General features: G+C 42.2%; 1 protein-coding gene across 1 annotated transcript in view; it reads right to left on the reverse strand.

Annotated features, from left to right (window-relative positions):
• Positions 1–4,594: 4,594 nt before the first annotated feature.
• Positions 4,595–27,318, reverse strand: part of LOC308083592 (uncharacterized protein) — a gene marked incomplete at both ends in the record, with an annotated part of 31,812 nt that continues 9,088 nt past the window's right edge. The window contains 2 exons of the mRNA XM_080425907.1: positions 4,595–5,374; positions 6,139–6,206. Of these exons, the coding sequence (XP_080282033.1) occupies positions 4,595–5,374; positions 6,139–6,206 (848 nt within the window). The remainder of the gene's footprint in view (positions 5,375–6,138; positions 6,207–27,318) is intronic.

Below are 27,318 nucleotides of genomic sequence, written 5' to 3' on the forward strand. Positions count from 1 at the left end.
CAAGGTTTTAACGAAAAAATACCATGACATCGTTTGTTTTTTTTTTAACATTATTTCTTTATATTATGTAATCTAATCATTAATATTGTAGTGAGTTCCCATAGGGTCCCACTTGCAATATCCTCACGGCCCACAGGCTGGGAATCGCTGCTGTATTGTTTGCAAAGGACACAGAATAACATGCCTCTGTGTCACTTGATCTCATGTTCACCTGGTGAAACTATAGGACACTTGACGTTTCCCAACATTGTGCCACAAAGTTGAGCGGAGATTTGTATGTTTTTTCTGCATAGCAAACCATTCAGAAAATGTTTTTAGTAGGAGTAGTTGACATCACTTCCTATGATTTCACCTTCAAGGGCCACTTAATCTATGGATTCTAATAAATGAAAATATACATTCTATTGATTCAGATAGGAAAGAGAACAAATAGTATATCAATGTCTATATATGTCTATTTTTCAAAGAACACAATAATAAAAAAGAATATTCTGTGGCTCAGTAATGTGTGGAATTTATTCATTTATTTGCTTTAATTTCATAATTTTTTCACATAATTGTTTCAGTAGCCTATACGTGACCATTACAAGTGAAAAAAAACGGTGAAGGGAGCGACCGGGGCCGGGCCGGGTCCTTTTGAGGCCGGGCCTACCGAGGGAAACGTGTGTGTGTGTGTGTGTGTGTGTGTGTGTGTGTGTGTGTGTGTGTGTGTGTGTGTGTGTGTGTGTGTGTATATATATATACACGCCCGCGCGCACACAATCCCAAATCCTATGGGGCTAAGTATTTAATTGTCACAAATGTCTTCCATGCCTGTGATGCAGGAGATGAATCGTTGTCTCTGGCTTTTGGAACTAAGTATTAAATTATAAACAGTCAGGTACATCTCCGCCAAGCATGTCATTGTCTTTCGCCGTCAGTCCGTGTGTCCGTCCGCCTGTCTTTGACCAGCCGATCTCCGGCACACCCCCTAGAGGCCAGAACCTCTGCCCCAGACTTTTCACATCGGCCTGTTCTAGCGCCACCAGGAGGCCGATTTTTGCAAATGTATTTTTGTTGATCATCGGTACACATGATCTCTATAGTCATGTGATTACGATTTTCCGATTTTTCATATTCCATCCTGATTAGACAACACTGTCTTTTAAAGTTTGCAGGAGTGAGTGACCCGTTTTGAACAAAATGCCTCAAATCATGAACACAGCGTCCGATTGCTATGAAACTTTGCACACACATTCCCGCTATAGGCCAAGGAAGAAATGCACATTGGATCCTTTGGAACACATGTAGACCTACATTTTTACCTTTCCTGAAAAGTTATGGTTTTGAACATACAAGGGTTCCACCCAACAGCGACACAAGGTTACAATGCACTAAACCTTGATTAGGTTACATAAGACCTGTTACCATAATCATTTATGGGAAGAGGAGTCGTGGGCTGTGCTATAGACCATATTCACACGGCGGCCATGTTTCTATGAAGTCAATGAAAGTAGCCACCCCGGGTGGCGGCACTTTCAATGTTAAATTCCAATATGGCCGCCGTGTGAATATGGTCTATTGTGGCCTGATTAACACACACACGCACGCACGCACGCACGCACGCACGCACGCACGCACGCACGCACGCACGCACGCACGCACGCACGCACGCACGCACGCACGCGCGCGCGCGCGCGCACGCACACACACACACACACACACACACTGAAAGAGGCAAGGTGGAGAGATGCAGTAGGACAGGATAGATGCTGCATCCAGAAATAGAACCTTGACTATCATCACCTCGGCTAGAGAAGCAGGATGACTCACAGGTGAGGTACCCCCTCCTCTCTCTGTTTCTCCTGCTCTCTCTCTCTCTCTCTCTCTCATGTTCCTTCTATTAAAGGGGACATTGAATCTCAATTTGAACCAATACAGCAAATAGAGGAGAGCGGAGCAGAGAAGGCATCATATAAACAGAATTAGACCGCACTTACTCGTTGCCGAGTCTGTCTGTGGGTGGATGTTATAGGTGTTTTTATGCAAACCTCTTCCCCGAGAAAAAAAACACACCATGTAATGGGTCAAAAGTCTACGGCTGGTGGATACTTTATCATGCCTGTAGCAATATGGTTTCATAAGCCTGTAGCACAGGGTGAAAACTAAATTATGGAGTTCAGTCTTCGTTTAAATAGGTTAAGAAAGGAATGTGCTGTACATGCAGTAGATATGACAGATGGGCAAAAAACAACCAATATAATCTGTTTTCAGGTGGAAACCGTATGGGAATATTCTACTCAAGATGGTGGTAACTGAGGTCATAGTATGAATAACCCTGACCGACCTACAGTACAGTAGAAATAGTATTACAGGTACAGTAATCCTACTATACCTACCTGTAGTCAGAGATAGATGGTTAGAGTTCTGCAAATAAATCTGAAAAGTTGCCTCATAATGTAGTTTACATTATTCAGCTCCTTAATGTTCTGTACGTGTGAGCGAGTGAGGAGGTCAGAAATGGAATATGGGGTGGGCAGGACAGAGTGTACACTAATTATTAATAGTCACTGAACAATTAGATACTGTACATCTGTTAGATAGATGCCAGGTCATTTGTAGACCTGGAATCCTATTGTGTGTATAGTTTCAATGTACAGATTATTGATTTTTTTTAAAATATTCTACTGTTTAGAGTGTTTAGACTGATGATAGGTTCTTGGTTTACCTATGATCCTAGATTACTATTTCTATGCATTTATGTATAACCTCGTGTTAATTGCTTACTGTAAACCGCTCTGGATTAAGAGATGCTAAATGCCTAAATTGAAAATTGTAAATTGTAGATCTTCCCATTTTTTAGTCTGAGTGACTATATAAAGAATTTAAAAAATGTAAAAGTTTGAAATGCCTTCCAATGATGTCGCAGGAAAGAATAAAAGATAAACGGGAATCATTTATTACGTTTTGTTAGACCTTTATTTTTTGTTAGTTGTAAGAAACATGCATAAAGTATGAAGCTATGACTTCAGTTCAAACAGCATTGTAGAGTGAAATGTTTAACTGCCCTTCCACCCAGCTGTCTACCATATCATACATACAAAGACACAACTCTAAAAATAAATACCAAGCCATAATCATACAAGGTTGAAGACACATATAAATAAATGTTCTTAAAGTCCAAAGGTAGCCATACTAATTATGGTTGAGGGTAGTGAGTGATACAGGGGAGATTGGAATGGAAGAACAATTATGGTACTTCCATTTCCCCTGTGTCACTCTGACTCACTCACTACCCACACAGACAGTGCATGTTTACACAATAAGGCAGCTTAACCCGTTCCATCCGGGAACGCATCTGTGTCATTTTAGATTTATTTGGCTATTAAAAAATAGCAGATCTACAAGCTCGTAGCGATTTTGTGCAAATCTTTGAAAAAAGCAAACATTTTTAACTCAAATCTTTGCTTCTGGGGATTCTATAATGTCTCCTAAATCCTAAGAGTGTAAAAATAAAAATAAAACGTTGCTATAATATCAGTGGTTCTCAAACTTTTCATGTCTAGGACCACCCAAAATGAGGACCCCCATCTCAAAATATTTTGTTCCAGGGACGCCCACCAGAAGAAAAGATTTGAGTTAAACATGTATGTATATATTCAAAGATTTGCACACATTTTCACGACACTCACACTCACACACATGAGCTTGTAGATCTGCTATTTTTGAATAGCCAAAGGAATCTGACACAGTGACACAGATGTGTTCCCGGATTGAATGGGTTAATAGAGCTTAAATCTTAATTAAACGGCAGATTATAGGCTAATATTTGTTTTGTTGCTTCATGCAGTACGTGCTTTCCGCAAGCTTCCATTTACATCTGAAACTTTTCAGCGGTGCCTTCCAGGTAACATGTTACAGCCATTCAGTCAAAGCTTCTATTACAGTACTTGCTTGTCACAGTGCAAAGCCCTTTCTTCTCTCATGTAGAATCTACAAGGCCATCTAATAAAGTATTGCTTTAGTGTTTCATCTTGCATGATTACAGTCAAGCCTTGCATTTGCTCTGCCTCCTTAACCACTATATACTCTGTTGTACGTCAGTAGCGAAAATAGCAGCTCTACAAGCTCACAACGTGTCATTTGTGATGCATTGTGAGCTAGATTTGCTATTTCTTGACGAATGTTCGCCTATTTTCGCCAGATGTCATGTTTGTCTTATTTTCACTTATTACTGTATAAGATGTCCAGAATAGGGACGCTAGGGTTACTGTGATGTTATTAAATTGACCACCCTAAATTGGCCACCCTAAAAACCCACCTCTTCTCCATTGTCTTCAGCTCAGTCTGAGGGCAATTAACCTATGGCCATTGAATATATTGAATGTATTTTCTTTGTATTGCTTTCATGTTCTCCTATTTTTGTTGTTTTTGTTTGAGGTATTGCTTGTTTATTTTACTATGCTGTATTTTACTAGGTTATGCTATTGTGAATGTGAAGCACTTTGGGTCAACTTCTGTTGTTTTTAAATGTGCTATATAAATAAAGGTGACTTGACTTGACTTGACTAAATTGAGTATCGCTTTCTATTCTTGACTCCACTCAACATGCTCTTCACTTCCTTTCTCCACCTCTTTCTTCCCCCAGTTGCTCACCTGTTTTCTGGTCTTTGTTGCTCTCCACATCATTGGTTTGATCTCTGTTCACTTTGGCATGTTCTGAAGTCTCCCTTTTCTTTCCTCCCTCCCCTTTACTGAACACAGCGCCTTCCTCCGCTACCCCGTTCAGTTCTCCATTCACCTCTCTCTCCACTTCTCGTGACCCGCCTTTGGCACCCTCTCTTTCTCCGCTTCTGACCTCAGTTTCTTCCTTGCTACTGCCCCTACCATTCTTCTCTGGTGGTTCACCGCCGTTTCCGCTCTCTTTCTCTTTTACGCCCGCATCTGTGTCATTGCCTCTCTCGTTCTCCTTTACGCTATCTGGGTCTTTATCCTCCTTTCCACTGGTTTTGTCTCTCCCCTGTTTGGCATCCTGGCCTTCGTCAGTGCCGTTGCTGCTGGTTCCTTGTTCTACCTCCTCCTCTATCTGCTCCCCCTCCGTAGCCTCCTGTTTAACCTCCTCACTTACCCCTGCCTCCTCCTTAGCTTCCTGTTTAACCTTCTCCTTAGTCTCCTGCTTAACCGCGTCCTGCTTAACTGCCTCTTCTTTCTTCTGCCCTCCTCCATTAACCAAGCTAGGCCCTGCTGTCGCTCCTTCCTCTGATGCCTGGCTTGGCGCCTGGATTTCCTTCTTGTCCTCTTTGATGGAAGAGGTGTCTTCTGAGTTGGTGTCGGTGGCCTCAGCAGCCGTGACCTTCTCCTCTATCTTTTCAACATTCTCCTCGGCTGCAGCTTTCTGTAATGCACATAGCATATTGAATTTCAATTAGGTACATAACTGGATTGTTTATAATGGCCTAATCTATCTATAAATTGCAGAAAATTGTGTCTGCGTGTGTGTCTGTCTGTGTGTCTGTCTGTGTGTCTGTCTGTCTGTCTATCTGTCTATCTGTGTGTCTGTCTGTGTGTCTGTCTGTCTGTCTATCTGTCTATCTGTCTGTCTGTCTGTCTGTCTGTCTGTCTGTCTGTGGCACTGTGGAGGCCGCAACAAATCTCTGTGGGGGGGACCAACCAAACACATCGGCTTCACGGATTGGCCGAGCTTTGCCACCGTTTGTGCCACTGGACCAATGTGGTAGTGTGCACAATAGAAGTCCTTTGCATATCAATGCAGAAGATGTACAGTATGAGTATGTCTGTCTTTCTGTCTGTCTGTCAGTCTCCCATTTATGCCCATGTACATCATCAACATAACAGTTACCAACGACATCAGGGATCCCTGTATCTCCATATTTGGTCGATCAGTCTTATGGTATGGTGTTTCCATTACAACCATTAACAATGATGTCAACAGTGTGATACATATCTCGTGGTGTAGTTCAGATGAGCTTAAAGATTATTTGTATTGTATACTGTTTTTTACTAGACAGCATAAAGGAGAAAAAGACAGACAGATATGGCAGATGACAAATTGATTAGCTCTCCCTGAACACACACTTTGAACCCTCAATCTGCCATTGTCTGAACCGGGCATTCACCAGTGTGTAGTTATAATGTCACCTCTTCATCTGGAGAGTCTTGTGGAGACTTGTGCTCAGCGTCTGCATCATTAACCTTTGATTCATCATCTGCCAACAGAGAGAGAGACATAAGTGGTATCGCTGTGCACGGTGAATGATGGCGGTCTTGGCAAGTAGACAGATTCGACAGAACCACTATTGCACAGAAGTCAAAAGGCGGTTACACACCGGCGAATATGCGAATATACGCAAAATTCGGACTCGTTCCGAATAATTAAAAGACGTTTTTTCGCTTCGCTTTTCCGCTTTTTCGCTCCATGTAAGCTTGCATTGACTTTATAAGGTTTAAGTGTGTGTAAGGACCTTTACTGTGTATTTCCATCATTATGTGCGAAATGTTGGCTTGTCTAGGCCAGCGATGCTCAATCCTTTTTACCTCAATGATCCCCAGTTTGATAAGCATTAAGCCACAGACCTCCATTTGATGTTTCTTTATCTCTTCACTGTAAAATAGTGTACTAATGGAAACAAATTGACCCTTATTGTTTATTGATTTGAGAGTTATTGTTAACCCATTTGTTTAACAATGAACTAACTAACTAGGAACTACGGTAGCTAACTACTCTGTAAGGGTCTGTAACTCTGAGAGTTACAGTTGTACACTCTCTGAGTTACAGACCTGTAAGGGTCCAGTTGGCTCAGCCATTTAGCTATGGACCCTTCAAAGACCCCTGGCTTGAGAACTAGTGATAGGCCAGGGGTCTTCAACGTTTTCAGGCCAAGGACCCCCTAGCTGAGAGAGAGATGAAGCAGGGACCCCCTCTGTATTGTATAACATTGTGTTTAAGATTACACTTTTTTTGTTTACTTGGTCTGCTCTTTTTTCCCTCTACACCTATACCTCTTTGCCAAAGATAGCCGATCTACAAGCTCACAACGCCTCGTGCTGCTAGGCCAACAGAAGTGTAACAGAGGAATGTTACACTTCTGTTGGTCAGAGGGTGTTTAGATAATGTGCAACAGGTTTGAACAAGGTCAAGATGAGAATGACACGCTAAAGGTAAGACGGTGAAAGGCAGTGATATAATTTACAGAAACGTCTCATGCATTTCATTGTAATGTAATGTATGACATGATTACATTTTGATATATTACCCATACTGAGGCACATAAATACTGAACGTTCCACCTCAACAAACATAGAACAACAGTGACACCTGGTGGTATGAAATGAAATGCACCCAACCTGGTTCATACAAGTAAACAACTTCCCCAGACAATGGAGGTGAAGCAGAGAGAGGCATTAACTATCATTTTTAAGCTTTAAGGTAACTGATCATATTATAAGATTCCATGGTAAAGTGCAAACTGCATTTGTCAAATCAAACAATCCAAAAACGTCATCATTACCAACCCTATATCATCATTATCATAACATACCTCTTGAATTTAAACATGAAAGTAATACTCAATAAGCATTAATGTATCAAGGCTGATTCCATTTGTTGCTTTCAAGGTTGACACACACACACACTTGCACGCGCACGCACGCGCACGCACACGCACACACGCACACACACACACACACACACACACACACACACACACACACACACACACACACACACACACACACACCAATCAGTCCATTCAATCTTTTACATTTCCGTGCTAGCATCCTGGCAGTGATTCTCTAAAACTGGGCAAGTACCGTAGGTTGTCATGAGATTACCATCTGAAATTTTCTTCCAGACAAATTAGAGCCTTTGGCTGCTGAACATATCCAATCACCTATCTATGTGTTGTCATAGCTTTCTCATATCACCACCTTATAAGGTAGGGTGAATACAATACTGTAGGCCAGTGGCAACTTTTTTATTTCACGGACCCCCAATCTGGTATCCATATTAGGCCACGGACGGACCCCCACAACTCTGAGAGTGTACACATGGAACCGTAAGGGCACTTGGTTCCAAATGTACACTCTCAGAGTTCAGACCTGTAAGGGTCCAATTGGTTCCCCCACTATCATCATTTAAAAGTGGACCCCAAGGGGTCCTTGAGGGGGTTCCTGGAGGTTCCCATTTTGAGAACCACTACTGTAGGCCATTGTAGAGCAGGGGGGGGGGGAAACACACTGATTAAAATCTGTCTAAAATCTCTCTTGTGGGTCCACAGAAGTAACCAATCAAACCCCTGCAGGAATAATAGACCACCATGTGTGACATTTATAAGTAATCCTATAGCCCCCTGTGTTCAAACTAAAGCCTGATTTATGCCGCGGCGCGCAACCAAGTATAAAACTGGGGTATAAGACCCCCCGCTGAAGCTACTTGTTCACTCCGATTGAGACAATCAAGTCAGCCAAGCGGGTTGGTTGGTTGAAGTGCGAAATTAATACAGGGGTTTTCAGCTTTCACAAGCACATCTGAATCAGGAGGCTTGGAGTAATTACCCATAATAATTAAGCATTATAAAGAGGAATACAACTGTACGCTCTAATAAACAACACAATTACACACTTGTTTTTAAACACCGGCTGAGATGAAATTTGCAATCATATAGGGCTACAAGAGCCAGGATAGAAAGAAAGAGAGAAAAAAAAAGTGTAAATTAATGTCTTTAATAAGGGTTTCCCCTTTTTCTTCACACCAGTTAAAGGAGAAATATTGCTCGGATGAAGATTAGAAGAGTTTATGGAGACATTTAATGCATTTCAAATGCAAAACTGATTGAAGTTTAGCTGTGGGGGGAGATGAAACGTTATGGTAATAATAACAGACTTCTTTAAGAATATTTTATGGAAATCTCCTGCATTCATTAACGGGGAGGGCCATACGATTGACTGTAAGCAGAAAGCAGCGGATGAGTTAATATGACTGTAAACATCTTAACGTGATTTGAGGCTGAGGCCCTCCTGGCTCATGAAAATGCTAAATCAAATTAAATACAATATTTAGAAAACTCCCCTTCTTCCTTTTCATTAAATCCACAAGATCCGGAGTCTGGCACTGAAAATGGCTGGAGACTTTGGGGTCTGTCTGTTTGTATTACACATACAGTACACACATGTCATAAATACCATATCATAGTGCTGTACTATAATATATATATATATATATATATATATATATATATATATATATATATATATATATATATATATATATCTATATATATTGCTGTTTGTCATTTGGATGATGTGTAGTCTAAATGGCACCTGTTCAGAAAAACGAAACAAAAAAAGCATCATAATTTGGCAGTATTTTCTTTTTAACGCCACATACACATACACACACGCACGCACACACATAACTTTTTGCCTTAAAGTCACACTTTTAGGTTATTTTTGATATAATCGTTCACTGGTATATCTTTCACAATAACCATTCCACATAGATGTGTTTTTTGAAAACTATTCTAAACACCATTTTTTGTCACAGGTGTCTGACCCCGACATTTATTGACATATCAAAGTTAATACATACAGTTTCTAACAACGTTGGTGTTGCTTTTCTAAATATTCTTGGCACTGGGACCCTGCATCATTTGTTTTGGAGCGGTACATCTGTGGCTCTGTTTCAAACTGAATTCTGGGAATCACAGTTCTAACAGACCATAGACAGGCCAGAGGTGTTGCCAAAAAGACTGCTAAATGAAAGTGTCACAGTATGACTTTAAGGCTCAAGTATACCTCTATTGAAATCAACTTTGGCATGTTTGCGAGGGCAAAACATTGTAGTATCGTATTTTACTTTCACAACCTAATGGTATCGGCTGGCTTTGTCAAACAGTTCCTCATGGTGGTGGAACAAGAAAAAGCTGGGACTTCTGTTATAGTAACATATGCAGAGCCCATGCTTGTATATTTGATGTGCTTGTCCAATCCCTTCGGTACAGTAATTACATGCACACCGGGAGACCTGAATGTATACTGTACCAGGTAACATTATGTGAAAGCGACTCCATTAAATATTTATGGATAAACCAACATCGGATATTATAACGGCAACAACCCCCTGTGGTTTGTGAGTGTCCGACTAAAGCCTGCATCTACATAATACTGTCAACAAACTGCCACTGCCAAATTTTTCTTCTCCGATCACAGTAGAGATAGATTCACTTTTATTTTTCACACTGCAGAAACCAATGGGAAAATGTCAACGAACAGGCACAAGATTGACTGTATATTCAACGTGTTCATTTCATCTCTGGTATTGGTTCACAACCAGGCTTTCTGACAACAGTATATATATCAGGGGTTCCCAAACTTTTCAAAGCCAAGGACCCGCAAGCCTCTTCTGCTTCCAGCACGGCCCACACTGAGCTAGGATTTGTTTTCTTTCGGTGTAGATCGGGGTCCCAGAGGTTTAAAAAGATCATATCAAATGGGGGTCAGCGAGCTAGTGTATATCAAACTGGGGTCCTTGAAATTAAAAAGGTTAAGAATTATTGGACTATATCATTGCCAACAGAAGAATGGATGAGCTTAATGTCATCCAAACAAAGAGGTTATAGCTAAATATTCAACATTTGATAAAGCTTTCCTCATGTAATCCCTGCGGCATTGAACAGGTATGCTGTCAGCTTTCATTCCAGTGAAAATGCAAGGCTGTTCCTTTTTTTTATCATGTTAAGCATACATTATACTTCATCGACCACATCACTTTATGAAAATAACTGATTTTCAAGGAGGAGATTAGAAGAGTTTATGTAGACATATAAATGAATGTCCATCACAATATAGATATATATTGAAAATCGCTTGAAAATTGGTTATTTTCACTGAGCGACGCACTCATGAGACAACATTTCATAGTGTTGGTGTTGTGGGCCACTCCGTGATGGAGCTTCTCCGTCAGTGGAGGGTCATGGCGTTGCATTCTTGAAAACACTGACTGATCCAAAACGGGGAAAAAACTAGATCCACATGGGAACGGCGTGGCTTCATGTGGATCTCGGACTTCATGTGGACAGTCGTCTATGTATGACGTAACTACTGTATGACGTTGACCTACAGTATGACTCATATCAGATCAGACAGATCTGGGCAAGGTTTCACCCTGATCTGAGCCCCTTTGACTTCCATTATGAAATGTAAGTTACATCATTCCAAAAACATAAAACATATGTGAAAAGAAGAATTTGGAGCTATTTCTTTGGCCTATTGGCAGTGTGCACAAGACATTTGGCACTGATCTTTCAAGCGGTTTGCCAGATTAGCTCCAGACACTCTCAAAGACAGACAGACAGACAGACAGACAGACAGACAGACAGACAGACAGACGTGCACGCATGCATGCAGAGGCACGCACACACAGGCACGCACACACACACACAGGCCAATCCTCTTATAAACCGCTAGCCTCCTGCAGAGCCACACCGTAAAAGACCCCTGGGTGAGATAATGGCGTGCAGAAAGGCCTCTTTTCTTGAATGTACAGGAAACCTGAATGGGTCAACGTCAGCAAAACCAGGTTGTCAATAAATTCCTTCTTCAGCAGTGGGGCCATGAACAGGTTTATGGTCAGAGGAGAGATGTTGATTTAGACAGCTGATGTCTATGGTGGCTCATTGCCAGGGAAAGCCTAGGTAGTTAATGTTTAGAGTGAGATATGCTGATGGCACCATAGGGACCAGTACAGTCGTGGTTGTATTGAGCTGTACCTGTAATTCCATTGTTCTAAGAAAGAATCAAATAAAGAGGCTCACAGTGCTCAGATAGATACTGTACATTATTTAGAATTTCATATTCTATTTTTGAGGATATTGGGCTTTTTTTCCCCCTTCTTTTTGCTCAGAACTATGTGTAAGCTGATAATCTTTACTTTCTTTTTATCTGCATGGACTATTTTCAAATCTAGCTCATATTGTCCACTAAACATGTGGAATAGGATTAGCATGCGCATAAGAACACACTAACAACATTCTACAGAACACAGAGGAAACTGCTACAAATAGCCTACTGTAGTGTATTATTGTATTGCGATTCAATCGAACTTGCAAAGAGGCCTATGTGCATCCTATTACCCAGCACAACCTCCCCATTATAACTAGAAAACTTTGAAAGTCAGGTTTGTTACGCACTCAGGTGGATAACTAAAAAATGAAGACACAGAATGGTGTATATGTACTGTACTCATAGGTGGATGGTGGGAGATATAGTATGTGATACCAGCTAAATGTTGCTTTACTACTGCACATTTGCATTACTACTGCACATCTGGATTTAGAAACCAATGAGTGTAAACGTTGTTAATATGGTCTAAAGTCTGAACAAGCCATTTCCAATCTCATCTGATTAATTCTGCTGGGTTAAATACAGTAAACACTAAAGTCTTTACTTACAACATAATGTATTTATATCACCCTTCCAAACACCCTCAGTATATCTCAACATATATTGCTTATTTACACCCAGTTGGTTCACCCACTCAGCACATGGCTAAGTTATGATGGAGTGTAAAACAGCATGGGTAATAACTCTAAGCAGTAAATATGAAATGTTGCCACTCAGCAGTGGACCACATTCACTGACCAGGGTCTTGTTAAAACATTTAATAACAACATGGCCAATCACCAGGAAATATGCCGCAACAGAGGCGCTGCGGTTGTTGTTTTGCTGGGGGTTTACAATGTGATACAACATACTGTAGACGAGGACCCAGCCCACCTATATGGATGCTTTCATTATGTAAACAATAACACTGTTTACTGTTTCACTGTCTCCTGAGTATATTCCAACCACTGTGAACATCCTTTTTGCAACTGTTGTCCTGGGAAACGACATGAGCTGTCAGAGAAACGTCTGTCTTTTCGCTGAATGTTTGCCCCAGAATAGGGATGCCAGTGTTCATGTGGTTAATTATGATTTGTATTATTGTTATTAGTTTGATGAGGGTGCAAGGGTTGGGTGCAAGGATTTTAACCTATCTCCAATAGAATGTTGAAATGGTCTTTTACATTCTACACTTTCTACTGTGAAATGTGGTAACAGGAGACTGTCTCTCTTTGTGGGTTGACAAAGACACATATCCTAGAGGCCATGCACAGTAGAACAGCAGTATGAATGCACAGTATGAACCACTACATATAACAACACTACCATCTGTATGTAGGCATTTACCAGACGCTCTTATCCAGAGCGACTTACAATGAACAAGGTAATCAGTCACATACATAAAATGCAGAGAGAAAGTGTAGTGCCTCAGTACAACTAGGATCACAGGTAAACCAAGGACCTACTGTAGCATCAATCTAAACAATTACTATGTATACTATTATGCTTTGATATGCTTTGAATATACTACTGCTTTGAAGCCCAAATACTTTGTTGTATGACTGTTGCTTGTTGTTTCAATGGTGACGTTTTCAGTTGAAAACCAGTTATTTCCAGGGAGCAATAAGATCATACAACAAAATATAGGCTAAATTAGCCATTACTCTTTATATTAAGAAGGGTGTCATTGTGAAGCAGGCATGTATAATGAGTCACCTTTCAAACCATGACACGATAAGCACGGAACAGGCATCCCAGCCTGATGCACTGAGAGAAAACTCCCCGCTGGGACCCCTTTTAAATCCGTTACCATAGCATGAGTGCATGCATATATGAACAGCAGATTAGGAACGCCTCAACTTTCAAGCCTTACTGCTTCGCTCTACTTACTGAGCTGTACAGCACAATAGTTCTGCCAAGGGTAAGGCCTGAAGGGGAAAAGCCTCGTAATATTATAAAAAAATAGTGTATGTATTTGTGGAGTCTCGCCCCAATACCACCGATCAGGTGAGTGTCTCCACAGGGCCAGCCAGCGTAGTGACGGCAGAGTACAGTACCTCGGCCTGCGCCGATGCCTAGGGCGTGTGATTGAGGGGAGGTACGTTTTAAATTTTCATTTTCAATCAGCTTGATGTGATGACACCTGCCCGCTGACTGACAAGCTGGAGACAGCTGCGCTGAGTTGGTTCTGATCAAGTGTTTGACTATGTAACATCAACACTCTGTCTCATTCATCGCTGGCTCTCCTTGCTGGAGGAACACTCTTATCGGGCGGTAAGCGAGTACACTCCACTGGTTCTCTGTCGCACATTTACTGTGTTAGTTATGTTGCCTGACACTGTTGTTTCTGTCTCCTCTAGCTCTGATTCATAGCCTTGAAGGAGTTCCTGTTAAAGCTATGGGACTTTCGAGCCAATGCGCCCGCACCACAGGCTGCGCAGCGTCTCGTCTGCAGTAAAAATAAAAAATACACTTTCGCTACTCACCAAAACAAAGACTGTTTTATGGAGTTGAAAGCCAACTCTACCAAGTGGGAACACTCTGAGCCCCCCACTCACGTCTAAAATACACTTTTTGGCCAAAATGTAAAATGTAAAAAGAGGGTTGCGCCCTCTACAGATCTTGTCAATAGAAAAATTCCATTGACCGGATCTGTAGAGGGCGCAGCCTCAAACGCCACGCCCCCTCCCGCTCCCTCAGGTCTGGCGACGCAAACCTCCTGGACTCCCCCCAAAAAAACGCACCTGGGGTGACAGGGCTTTTTCAGTTGCAGCCCCCACCCTTTGGAACCCACTCCCACCTCACATCAAAGCTGCCCCCACTCTTGCCGTGTTCAAAGCCTCCCTCAAAACCTTTTTAGACGTGCTTTCCCTGCCTAAGGGCCCGTACACACTGCAGGAGATTGGGTCCGAGATTGCTGTCGCCGACATTTTTTGGCGCTCGCCGACAAAACCTCCCGATCTGACGCAGATCGGCCTTTGATCTGCGAGATAATGCTCGCTGTGTGTGAAAGGTTCCGCGAGACGATGTGGCCGCGATTATCCGCTCTGCGACGGCTTTCCGACCGTTTTCAGATAACTACCATGTTAGATATTCAGCTCTGTCCCAGACAGGAGATCGGACAGTATCATACATTATGAAAGGGTCTGCGAGGAGATCCACGCTACAGCCAATGAGAGCACATTACAGCCACCGTGGCCAGGGGAGCGTCGCTGGATCTGACCACAACAAACAGTCCCTACCGCAATATTACCGTCCAGTCCTGTATTAAGTTAACATTATAAAACAAAATGAGAAAGTGAGCGAGCCTGGTGGGCTGTTTATTATAGAGGAATTGTACAGAGAGAGAGAGAGAGAGAGAGAGACAGACAGACAGAGAGTGAGAGCAAGAGCGAGCTCTGTGTGTGTGTGTGTGTGTGTGAGTGTGCAGCATGTGCACGCTGTTATGAACAGCGTTGCCAGATGTTGCGAGAGAAATAAGCAACCAGGTCTATGAAAACAAGCCCAAGAAAAGGCCACTTGAGCACTTTAAACCTATTTACAAATACATTGGATATTTGAAAATAGCCGATCTACAAGCTCACAACGCGTCGCAGCTATTTTCAAATAAAAATCTTGAGAAAATTGTGGAATATTTTCCAAATCCACACAAATCTTGTATGGGGGTCAGTGATGGCACAACATATTTACAGAAGGGGGGTCTGCGGACAAATACATATTATGTGTTGTTTAAACCACATAATACATATTATGTGTTGTTTAAACCACTGGTTTAAACCACTGGTTTAAACAACATTAGGAAACAAGGCCAAATAAGCAACTACACAAATAAGCCCAAAAAATGCACCCCGCAACAACCAATATTTACAAGCAACTCTACAGAAAAACAAGCCCAAAGTCGCTTATAATAAGCGGACATGGCAACGCTGTCACTGACGGCTTCTGCGCACTTGACTGCGAGAGAGGGAGAGAGAGAGAGAAAGAGCGAGAGAGGGGGGAGAGAGAAAGAGCGAGAGAGGGGGAGAGGGAGAGGGAGAGAGGCATATCACGGGATACGTCGATTAAAATGAATTGGAATAAACTCAAATGTATGTATTGGGTCTGACTCTGGAGATAGCATTCTAGTGAACTATCCTACAGTGTGTCAGCCCTTGTCGGGGATCAATCCTGTTGTGAAGACCACAACGATATTATGACAGCCGATTTCAAGAAATAAACTCCTGCAGTGTGTTATGCTTAACGATCAGATGACCCCCCGACCACGTTAAGGTCCTGCAATGTGTACCTGCCTTAACCCAAACCAAATTTCCCTTTCTTCCTCTTAAGGCAGGTACACATTGCAGGACCTTAAAGTGCTCGGGGGGTTATCTGATCGTTAAGCATAACACACTGCAGGAGTTTATTTCTTGAAATCGGCTGTCATAATATCGTTGTGGTCTTCACAACAGGATTGATCCCCGACAAGGGCTGACACACTGTAGGATAGTTCACTAGGATGCTATCTCAAGAGTCAGACCCAATACATACATTTGAGTTTATTCCAATTCATTTTAATCGACGTATCCCGTGATATGCCTCTCTCTCTCTCCCTCTCCCCCCTCTCTCGCTCTTTCTCTCTCTCTCTCTCTCTCCCTCTCCCTCTCTCGCAGTCAAGTGCGCAGAAGCCGTCAGTAACAGCGTTGCCATGTCCGCTTATTATAAGCGACTTTGGGCTTGTTTTTCTGTAGAGTTGCTTGTAAATATTGGTTGTTGCGGGGTGCATTTTTTGGGCTTATTTGTGTAGTTGCTTATTTGGCCTTGTTTCCTAATGTTGTTTAAACCAGTGGTTTAAACAACACATAATATGTATTTGTCCGCAGACCCCCCTTCTGTAAATATGTTGTGCCATCACTGACCCCCATACAAGATTTGTGTGGATTTGGAAAATATTCCACAATTTTCTCAAGATTTTTATTTGAAAATAGCTGCGACGCGTTGTGAGCTTGTAGATCGGCTATTTTCAAATATCCAATGTATTTGTAAATAGGTTTAAAGTGCTCAAGTGGCCTTTTCTTGGGCTTGTTTTCATAGACCTGGTTGCTTATTTCTCTCGCAACATCTGGCAACGCTGTTCATAACAGCGTGCACATGCTGCACACTCTCTCACACACACACACACACACACACACAGAGCTCGCTCTTGCTCTCACTCTCTGTCTGTCTGTCTCTCTCTCTCTCTCTCTGTACAATTCCTCTAAAATAAACAGCCCACCAAGCTCGCTCACTCTCTCATTTTGTTTTATAATGTTAACTTAATACAGGACTGGACGGTAATATTGCGGTTGGGACTGTTTGTTGTGGTCAGATCCAGCGACGCTCCCCTGGCCACGGTGGCTGTAATGTGCTCTAGCGTGGATCTCCTCGCAGACCCTTTCATAATGTATGATACTGTCCGATCTCCTGTCTGGGACAGAGCTGAATATCTAACATGGTAGTTATCTGAAAACGGTCGGAAAGCCGTCGCAGAGCGGATAATCGCGGCCACATCGTCTCGCGGAACCTTTCACACAGAGCGAGCATTATCTCGCAGATCAAAGGCCGATCTGCGTCAGATCGGGAGGTTTTGTCGGCGAGCGCCAAAAATTGTCGGCGACAGCAATCTCGGACCCAATCTCCTGCAGTGTGTACGGGCCCTACGTCTTAGCTTCTTGTTTTTAAGCCTTTTAACGTTTTTCTTTGTTTTTGCTCCTAATAAAATAGTTTTTAAGCTGTTTTGTAAAGCGACTTTGGGTACTAAGAAAAGCGCTATATAAGTATGATGTATTATTATTATTATTATTATTATATAGGAGAGCAACTGAATGCTACTTTATTCTGTTTTCTTGTTTTTGGAAATTGCCCCGACCGGGATGAAGTTACGTTTCAAAATCTGCGTCCGTTGGTTTGGGTCAGTCATCACAGTATGTACTGTATTGTGTGTGACACTGTGTAAAAAAAATTATATACATAAACAGAGTTGTTAGTCATAGACAAATGTCAAAGATGTCCTCATTGAAAGCTTAGAAAGATAGGCTAAAAAGCAAAGCATCCAGAATCAAAATAAAACATCACTCAAAAAAAGAAAAGAAAAAGAAAGGTTATATAAACAAATGAAGAACATGAAGTGAAGTAATCCTAAAAGAAACCATGAATGTCTCTCTAACTAGTATCTACCACTCGCAAGTAACCAATTATGTCCCCCATTGAAAAAATGTAGAATACACCAAAAGGTCATGCCACATAAGCCTCTCTGAAAACATAAGTAGAAAGTGCATAATAAAGAATTTCCCACAGAAGTGGTTCAAAGTTTTAGTTTCAATACACAAAACTATTTAAGTGAGCGTTTTCTTTTGATTACACACATTTGACCTTCGTCTCTAGAAGAAATAATGTAAGCTCTTACAATTGTACCATCATAATAATGCTACCAAGTGAATACAATTATGCACCTCATGTTCCAAGGGGCTTGAAGACCTCGATGAATAACTGAACACATTTCTTTTTCTCCCAATAGTGAAATTGCTTGTGTAGAGACACATAGCCCTGGCCTTGTAAGCATTGACTGCCACTCAAGGAAGTGCAGGAATAATAGCTTTGCAGACAGAGAAGCAAAGTACTGTAATATTCATAAAGGTCATGGGTTCAGCTACATTTTCTCAAATGTAAAAAGGGAAATGGTGGAGAGTACTCCATATATGGGGATTTGCGGATTTATCAACTTTTTGGGAGATCCGCTGGTCCTACCGACTTCCCACTCTGCGCATCACGCCATCGGATCCTCTGCAATACGCACGCAGAGTTTGTGGTCGGTCAGTTCCATATATGGGCATACCCATATATAGGCATATTGGTCGGATTGTCAGTTCTGGACAACTGCCTCCAAACTATGCACAACTATAGTGCATGCCATGGGAAATCCAATAAGCTACATTTCATGAGTGCAACTTTCATATTTTCCATACAGTTTGTGTGAAATTACATAAGTGCGCAATTAGTTCTGCCATTAGTGCTCTTACACGATATGCATCACATTTATCCAGTTAGACAGCATATGCGTGGACACGAATAAGACGACAGCCGTAGCGCGCGCACACACACACACACACACACACACACACACACACACACACACACACACACACACACACACACACACACACACACACACACACACACACACACACACACACACACACACACACACACACAACATGGCCACAAAAGGGGCCATGCCCATATATGGCCATATACTAATGACATCAGGGATCTCGATTTATGCCAATAAAAGGACAAGGACTGACAGATACAGAGATCTCCATATATGGCCATATCAGTCGAATCGGCAACGTAGGTGTGAGGGCCGCGTAGCGGCCAAAACTCTAGATGTGAGGGCCCGAACCTCTAGTCCTATATTAACAACTTAAGACAGCATATGCGTGGACACGAATAAGACTATATGCATATATTAATGCATATATATTAATGACATCATGGCTCTCCTTATGGGCACAAAAGACAGACGGGTACAACAGGTACCGGGGTACCTGTTATACCCGACGGGTACAACAGGTACTCTGACAACGCCCCCGACACTATACTCAGACATATTGGTCGAATCGGCGGTGCAACGTAGGTGTGAGGGCTGCCTGCTACGCGGCCTGAACCTCTAGTATGACTAAATGACATAGTCATTGACCATGCAAAGGTTGTCGTTAACCATTTTAAATCTGGCATCCTTTTTTGGCCATGTCATTATAGTCAAAAATGTCCTGACATTTCCAAAGATTTTAAGAATAACTACAAATAGCCGATCTACTGTATAAGCTCACAACGCATCATGACGTGTTGTGGATTTCTAGATGGGCTATTATTCACTAACCAACGTACAACGTACAGGGCTCAAGTAATTAGAACTAGAATTTTGTCTCCACTCCTTTGGGATATTTTGTTAATATTAATTTGCACATACTGTACATGTATGTAAAATGTGTCATTTACCCATCCTAATAATTGGGAGCAGTTGGGTTAAGGAACATTGCATCCAGTTGCTAATCCATCAATACAATGTACCGGGGCAACAATCAACAGAGCTCTCTCATTCTGCGTCAGTGTCAGGCCGAGAGCTTTGAAGCAGAGTTGCTGCTTCTATCACAACTACTTCAGATGCCCTCCTTAAGCTACGAAGCCTCGAAAACCACCAGTAGAAAGGAGCACATCTGGAAGTGACAGCTGCTAACCCCGGTAACCATTTATAGGCTATGTCACAGCCATTTCTGTGCAGTGTCTTAGATGTTGGTGCTGCTATCACAAGTACTCCAGAAGTGCTTCTGTGTAAACTCGGGGAGGGGGGGGGGGGGGAGTGTAAATCGGGATAGATGAGAAATGGCAGACATTAAAAATGTAGGCTGTATGTCATGAAAATGGCAGATGTTACCCTAACCCTATACTCTGTATGTAACAGCCAGCACTGTTGTATGTCACAGCTGAAACCCTTGTTAACAGATTAATGTGACAGATTAGTATATCTACGCATGCTCTTTAATCCAGTAATCCTGCATCAAAGGGTCATGGAGAACCTTTTTCTGCTTTTACTGAAAAGGAGAGATGAAGGGGGAGTGGAGAATGAAGGATGGATGTGGAAGGAGGATGCTCGTCTGCGATGGAAAATTACGAGTGCATTCACAGAAGCACACACACGCGCACATTCTCACATGCACACACGAGCACGTGTGTGTGTGTGCACGTACGCACGCACACACAATCTCGCTCTAGGATACTGACATGAAAAACAACCTTTATACATGATCTCCCTCTCATCCTTTGCTGGTGAGCCTCTCTTGGTTGAGACAGGCCCACGGTTTAAGACACACGCAGTCTTTGTGTCCATGTCTCCTGTCTCACAACGTTGTTTTGGGCTGTATGTCACTCTGACAGGCATTATGGATACACAGACTAACGGGGCTAATTCCCACCGGCAGCATCACCTTTTTATGACACCAGAGGCAGGGGGGGGTTGATCTGGTTGGTTGGCTTGCAAACACACACGCACGCACACACACAAATGCACGCACGCACGCACGCACACACGCACACACACACAATAGAAATAAAAACTAACTAACAAAAAACATTAATAAACATAATAAAACAAATGGTGTGGGAAAGAAAATATAGAAAATCACTGGAGGGCCAGACTATAAGAGAGCTTTGCTAAAAAATACCAACACATAAATGTCAATTTCATATAGATGAATAAGGGCCAGTCCTCACAGATACATTGTGAATCTCAAATTGATTTGGTGCAACAGTAACTACATTAAGGCGAAGCTGGCAAATGAATAGGATGCCAACCTATTCAGAGCACAACGTTTTGTTCTCTGTATTCCAAGTGAATACGGGCTGTCCTTGAAACACACCATCCACTTCTTTGAATAGCGTCAACCAAACTGCAAAACAAATTCTAACACCACACAGACGCTGTGCTATAGACAAACAGAGAGAGAGTGTGTTTGGCCAGCCCTGTTAATGAAACTGCTGTAAGGTTTATTGCATGGGTGAAATAGGCTCTCTCTCCCTCTCTCCCATCTACAGCATGGTGAATGTCCAGTCCATATGGATATATATGTACGAGACCGCCACAGACAGACCCACAGACACCCATCACAATTTGTTTCAGCCATTTAGCTCGAGATATAATGTGTTAACTGCATCAATCCTAAACCTGTCACAGGAAAAAAAATCCAAACCAGCCAATTACTAGACCTCCAACATGGTCCTCTGCACCAGAGACAACCTGCTGTGTTCTGCATGTCATTGTCAAACCATAGAGGGTGGTGCACCATTTTCTAAAGGGTGCCAATATGCTTATTCCGACACAAACCTTTGTCAGGGGTAAGACATGCACAAGCACACGTACGCACACACACTCTCTCTCTCTCTCTCTCACACACACACACACACACACACACACACACACACACACACACACACACACACACACACACACACACACACACACACACACACACACACACACACACACACACACAGTTTTGCAAAAGAATACAAAAATAAAAACACCCTCCTGGGCTACAACAGTGGGCCTCCTCATTAATGCATGCATGAGTGAGTGAGTGAGTGAGTGAGGGGTCCACATAATGAAGAGACTTCTCTCTCTCTCTCTCTCTTCCCACTCTCTCCCTCTTCAGAGTGGTACGCTCTTTTGTAGAATTGTCAGAGCAGCAATTTGCCCCGTGAGGGGAAGAGACAAATAAAAAACAGCTTTGAGGGCTCTGTATGGAGTGATTATCCAGAGGAAAGGCAATTATCCAAGCCACACCCTAGCTTTATCCCTCTTCCACCCATCCCTCCATCATCAATACCACTTAATTCATCATTATCATCATCATCATCACCATCATTGTCATCATCATCATCGCTCTATTTCATTTCTCCACTTCTCTCCCCTCATCTCTTTTGTCTTATTCTCTCCATGTTCTTAGTCCACTCTTCCCTCCTAACCATTGCTCTCCTCTCCTCTATTTTACATTTGTGTTCTTTTTCATCCTCTCTTAAGGCTGGTTCTTCTTCCCTTTCATCGACTCTCCTCTTCATCTGATCTGTCCTCCGCACCTGCACACCCCCATCCTCTCACATCCTCTCCTTCCTTCCTTTCTTCTGGTCTCCTCTATTCCCTTTTCCTCTCTACCATGCTCTTCTCTCACCCTCTATCTTTTCAACAGAGAGATGGAACTCAATGGGTCGCTATAGGGCTTTAAAGAAATTAAGCAGTTAAGGTTAAGTTACACTTAGTTGCACGCAGGAGTTCTTATAGCTCCATTCACAGCTCAGAAAATGGATGTAGACACACACATAAGATAGGTTGTCAAACATGTTCAATGTATTTTTCTTTTAATGACTAACTTTATCTTAAGTCACAGTAGTGAAGTATTGGGTTTGTTTATGGTTATGTCTGAGTCATAGTGATGCCGCGGTGGTCCGCCGGCCGGCCCACCCGCCCGCAAAAAAATCTGTGTTGCCGGGTTAACAAAAAAGTAACGAGTAGTGTAACTAATTAGAGTACTTACTGTATGCAGGGAGTAATAAGTAAAGTAACATTACTTTTGAAAAAAAAGAGTAATAAGTAACAAGTAATTATATTATTTAAAAAATATATATATTTAAAACACACCGAGAAGTTTCTGTGGCTGATTCGTGCTCCAGAGCCAAAGCCTAGGATCAAATTGATCTGATTCCACCTGTGCCTCCCCTACTGTCAAGCTCTCAGCTTTCTCGACATCTACCACATGGGGAGTATAAACTCAATCTCCAATAAATAATTTCAAAAAGGAAGGACGGATAGAGAAAAGAAAAACAGGCACGGTGTCCTGGTGGCTCAGCAGGCCAAGCCAAATGTTCCTTTCTTATGAAGTCACAGCAGGTTTAAAATCAGCTCATAACAGCCCCCCCCCCCCCCCCCACACACACACACACACACACACACACACACACACAAACCATTGCTCCTCTGTCTGTCTTTCCACTCTCTACTGTTTACTACCTGATATGTCATATCTTAACAATACTGCACACAAACAACCCTTCTGCTCAAGCTGGTTCTCCACCGCCAGTGGACAGTGAATAATGGATACTGACACACACACACACACACACACACACACACACACACACACACACACACACACACACACACACACACACACACACACACACACACACACACACACACACACACACACACACACACACACACACAGACACACACACACACACACACACACACATGCGCGCGCACAGCCAGCACAGAATGTCTACACACACGGGCACTCGTGCATCCAGACCTCCTTGTCACAACACAGCCAGCACAGAACCGAGGGAGAAGCTCAGGTTACGAGGTCACCCTGTGTCTCCCTGTCTCTCTTTCTCTCTCCCTCCCTTCTGCTCTCCATCTCATCCTCCACCGTTTCATTAAAATAATTTTATAATGACATGATGCCTTTATAATGATCCCTTGTCACCGCTCCAGTGATCCATCAAACCAGAGATTTGAAGTAAGGGTTTCAGGTTTGTTCTTTCCACAGTCACTGCCAGTTGACTGGTTACTTCACTGTGACTATCACTTTTGCCTCCTGTATGTTCTTTTGGCAAACAGATGTGGTGATGTGTTACGCTCAGACTGGCCAGGGTTCCCAATAGGAAACTCTACACTGTTAAATCCTGAGTGCTCATTTAACTCTGAGGGTGTAAAAACGGACCCATACTCGCGTCAGGATTTTACCGTGTATAATAATCCCTTTGGCATTGTTCACAACAAGACAGATAATATGCTACTGGATATATCTTAACACTAAACTAATCAATTAGCCTAGTTACTTGATTCTGCCAAGGCCTGGCCCTTCAGCACCGTGGACCAAACAAAAGACCTGGTCCCTCAGCACGTACAGTATGTACATGAAAGCTTTGGCCCCTCAGCACCATGGACAGAGACAGAAAAAGACAGTAAACCCATGACTTTTCCACTGCAAATGGCATGCCTCATTCAAAAAAAAAATAGTGTTAATTTAACTCTCAGAAAATGAACACAATTTTGCTGTGGGTTCCTTCATCGTGAAAACCTGCACATATGCTAACTTAAAGAAGGAATACACCAGAATCTAGCCACAGTACCTATAGTAGTATCTATGTTCCTATAATATATGATATGTGTACTGGTGAATATATATGACGGCAGACTTACCCAGTCAAACTATGAAGGATGACAGGGATATGTGATACCTCATACGATATCATCAAATAACGGATCTTGTTCTCTGACCTGTCTGTCTTTTAATGTAATCGTTGGTCAAAGTCACCCAAGGACACCAATAATGCAACATGATTCTGTATGACTGTAATATGACATGCCACACAATCTAATGCACAGAGGATTTTAAGGTCACAATACAGCTCTTATATATATAAGAACACACGTACATAAGAACACACGTACATACACCCATGTACGCACACATGTGTGTGCATTCACGCACGCACATGCACATGCACACACACAATTCCACACCCAACATCTCTCCTCCTTTAATGCTAAATGCCAGCTCCCCTGAACCACAGACACAATTTTCCATGCTCCTTTGGGCTCCTGTTGTCAACTCTGCTGCCAGAGGAGTAAACAGGCTACATCGATCTTCAGCCAAAGGATGACGTAATCTAGTTCACGCTCCAGTACAGGCAATAGTACCACCACTACCAACATACTTTTTTTTAAAATATTAAAATCATCAGAAAAATGCATTACATTGCATTCAACATTATATTTACAAAGTATACAATAATTTGGCATCCATAGGGCCACAACACATTTTCTCCATGTGGAAGACTGTCACCTGGAAACTAGTACAAAATAAGGCAAGACAAGAGATATACTGTTTTTGCAGAACAGCAAGCTGCTCCAGTTATAAGGCCAGACGATGACGTTATGTTTCACACAGCAGTGAGAGATGCTATGTTGCTGTCCTGCTGTGTGCCTCACAGACCTACAGGCCTACTTCTAATATTTCCCAAAGAGCAACAGTGCCACTAAGTGGACACTTGAGAGTATACCATGTTACGTAAGATTTGAGAAGGCAGGCATTACATCATCAACCAAATTAAAGTGAGATATCCATCCACTAACCAAGTAATTTTCAGAGCTGAAAACGAAGTAAATATGTGGCAATGCATTGTAAGGAGTTAAATATCAATCAAGTAAGAAAGTAAGTAAACTTATTAATGGCACATAATGCTAAAGGGCAGTCCACACACAATATCATAACTATAATTATAATTAAGCATCCACACTAATGTTGTCATTATAGTTGTGGAGTACAGAAGTGTCTGCCATCCACTTGAGTTAGAACGATTTTAAAGTGACATATTATTTATAGTTATATAGTTATTGTGCTTGGTGTGGATGGTACATCAATGGATTCATATAGTTATGGATTGATATAGTTATGCTTGCAAACAAGCAAGCATAACTATAACAGATGTTCGCAAATGCCTGTTAATTGAGTTATACACAAGCCCATACAGGCATGGACACATACACACACCAACATGTAAAAGAAAAACTGTAACACAAACAGCAGAAAATAAAGATGACGTCTGGTGAGTTGTGGATACTCACTGAAACTTTAAATAGCTTAATTAAATCACTGAATTCAGCGGTGTGTTATTTCTGGATAATGACCGCTGAGCTCAATAACAGACCACTGTCTAATTAAAGGCTCAGAGCACCTGTTGGTGTGTAGGGGCGGCAGTGGCTCAGGGGTAGAGTGGCCGGGTAGAGTGAACTGGGATCCCCGGTTCGATCCCGGGCTCCCCCAGAGTTAGTGTCGAAGAGTCCTTGAGCAAGACAAGACGCTGATCCCTTGGTTGGTGCCTTGCATGGTTTCCTCCGCCATCGGTGTATGAATGTGTGGGTGAATGTAATGCACATTCTATGTAACACGCTTTGGAAAAAAGCGCTATATAAATGCACAATTGAGCTGCTTGATTTTGTGCTGTAGCTTATCCAACATGGCAGCCATGTAAACAAACGCACAATGTCATTTACAGCTAAACATTGCTCTCAAGAATGTTTTTGAATAGAGAAATAGACAATGCAGTAACCAAAAATGTATTCTATTTGATCACGAGGTGACCGCGTTGCACTGGACGGACGGCCGCAGGGTTTATTTTTCAACAATGACCGTCTCGTCGTCAATTATCCCTTGCCTAATACATGAATTTGGAGCAATTGATCTCAACTTGCACACGGGCATTGACCATTAGCATAATGCACAAAATGACCACGTCCGTTTTTCACTTTCCCAAAATGTAAGCTGTTTATTAGCGTTTTTGTATAATCACTGGAGATTGCCAGTTCGGCCTATGGGATCTATCGCCGTCATGGTCACAGCCCCGGATGTACTCTGTCACGGTCCAAATCCCCAGGTAGATTTAGCTACGGGGCTACGGGCTGTCAGCTCTTGGTGCTAACAGCGTTAGCGTGTTGTTTACTCATTGATACAATCTTTAATAAACAGAAAATACATTTTTAGGTGGGTTGCAACCAATCAGGAGAGAGTACCCATTTATCAGCTTAAATGTTAAAGTGTTCCAGTTCCATTTTTTCTGCTCATTTCTTTGTGTCATCACTTTCTGATTGGATAAAATCCTGATTCGATCAAATTGACCTGACCTGACCTGAAAATGTCTTTTCTTTTCACCAAAGAGCTGGAGAGACAAGGAGATTCCTGTTACTGAATCAGAATATAGAGCTATTTAACACTTGTTTTTACAAAACAATATCACTTACCCTACCTTTAAGTGATTAAAACCAGGAAAATACTACAGTATTAAAATATCCAAAATGTCGAAATC

Source organism: Gymnoscopelus braueri (assembly GCF_963280865.1).
Source record: "Gymnoscopelus braueri genome assembly, chromosome: 4".
NCBI lineage: Eukaryota > Metazoa > Chordata > Actinopteri > Myctophiformes > Myctophidae > Gymnoscopelus > Gymnoscopelus braueri.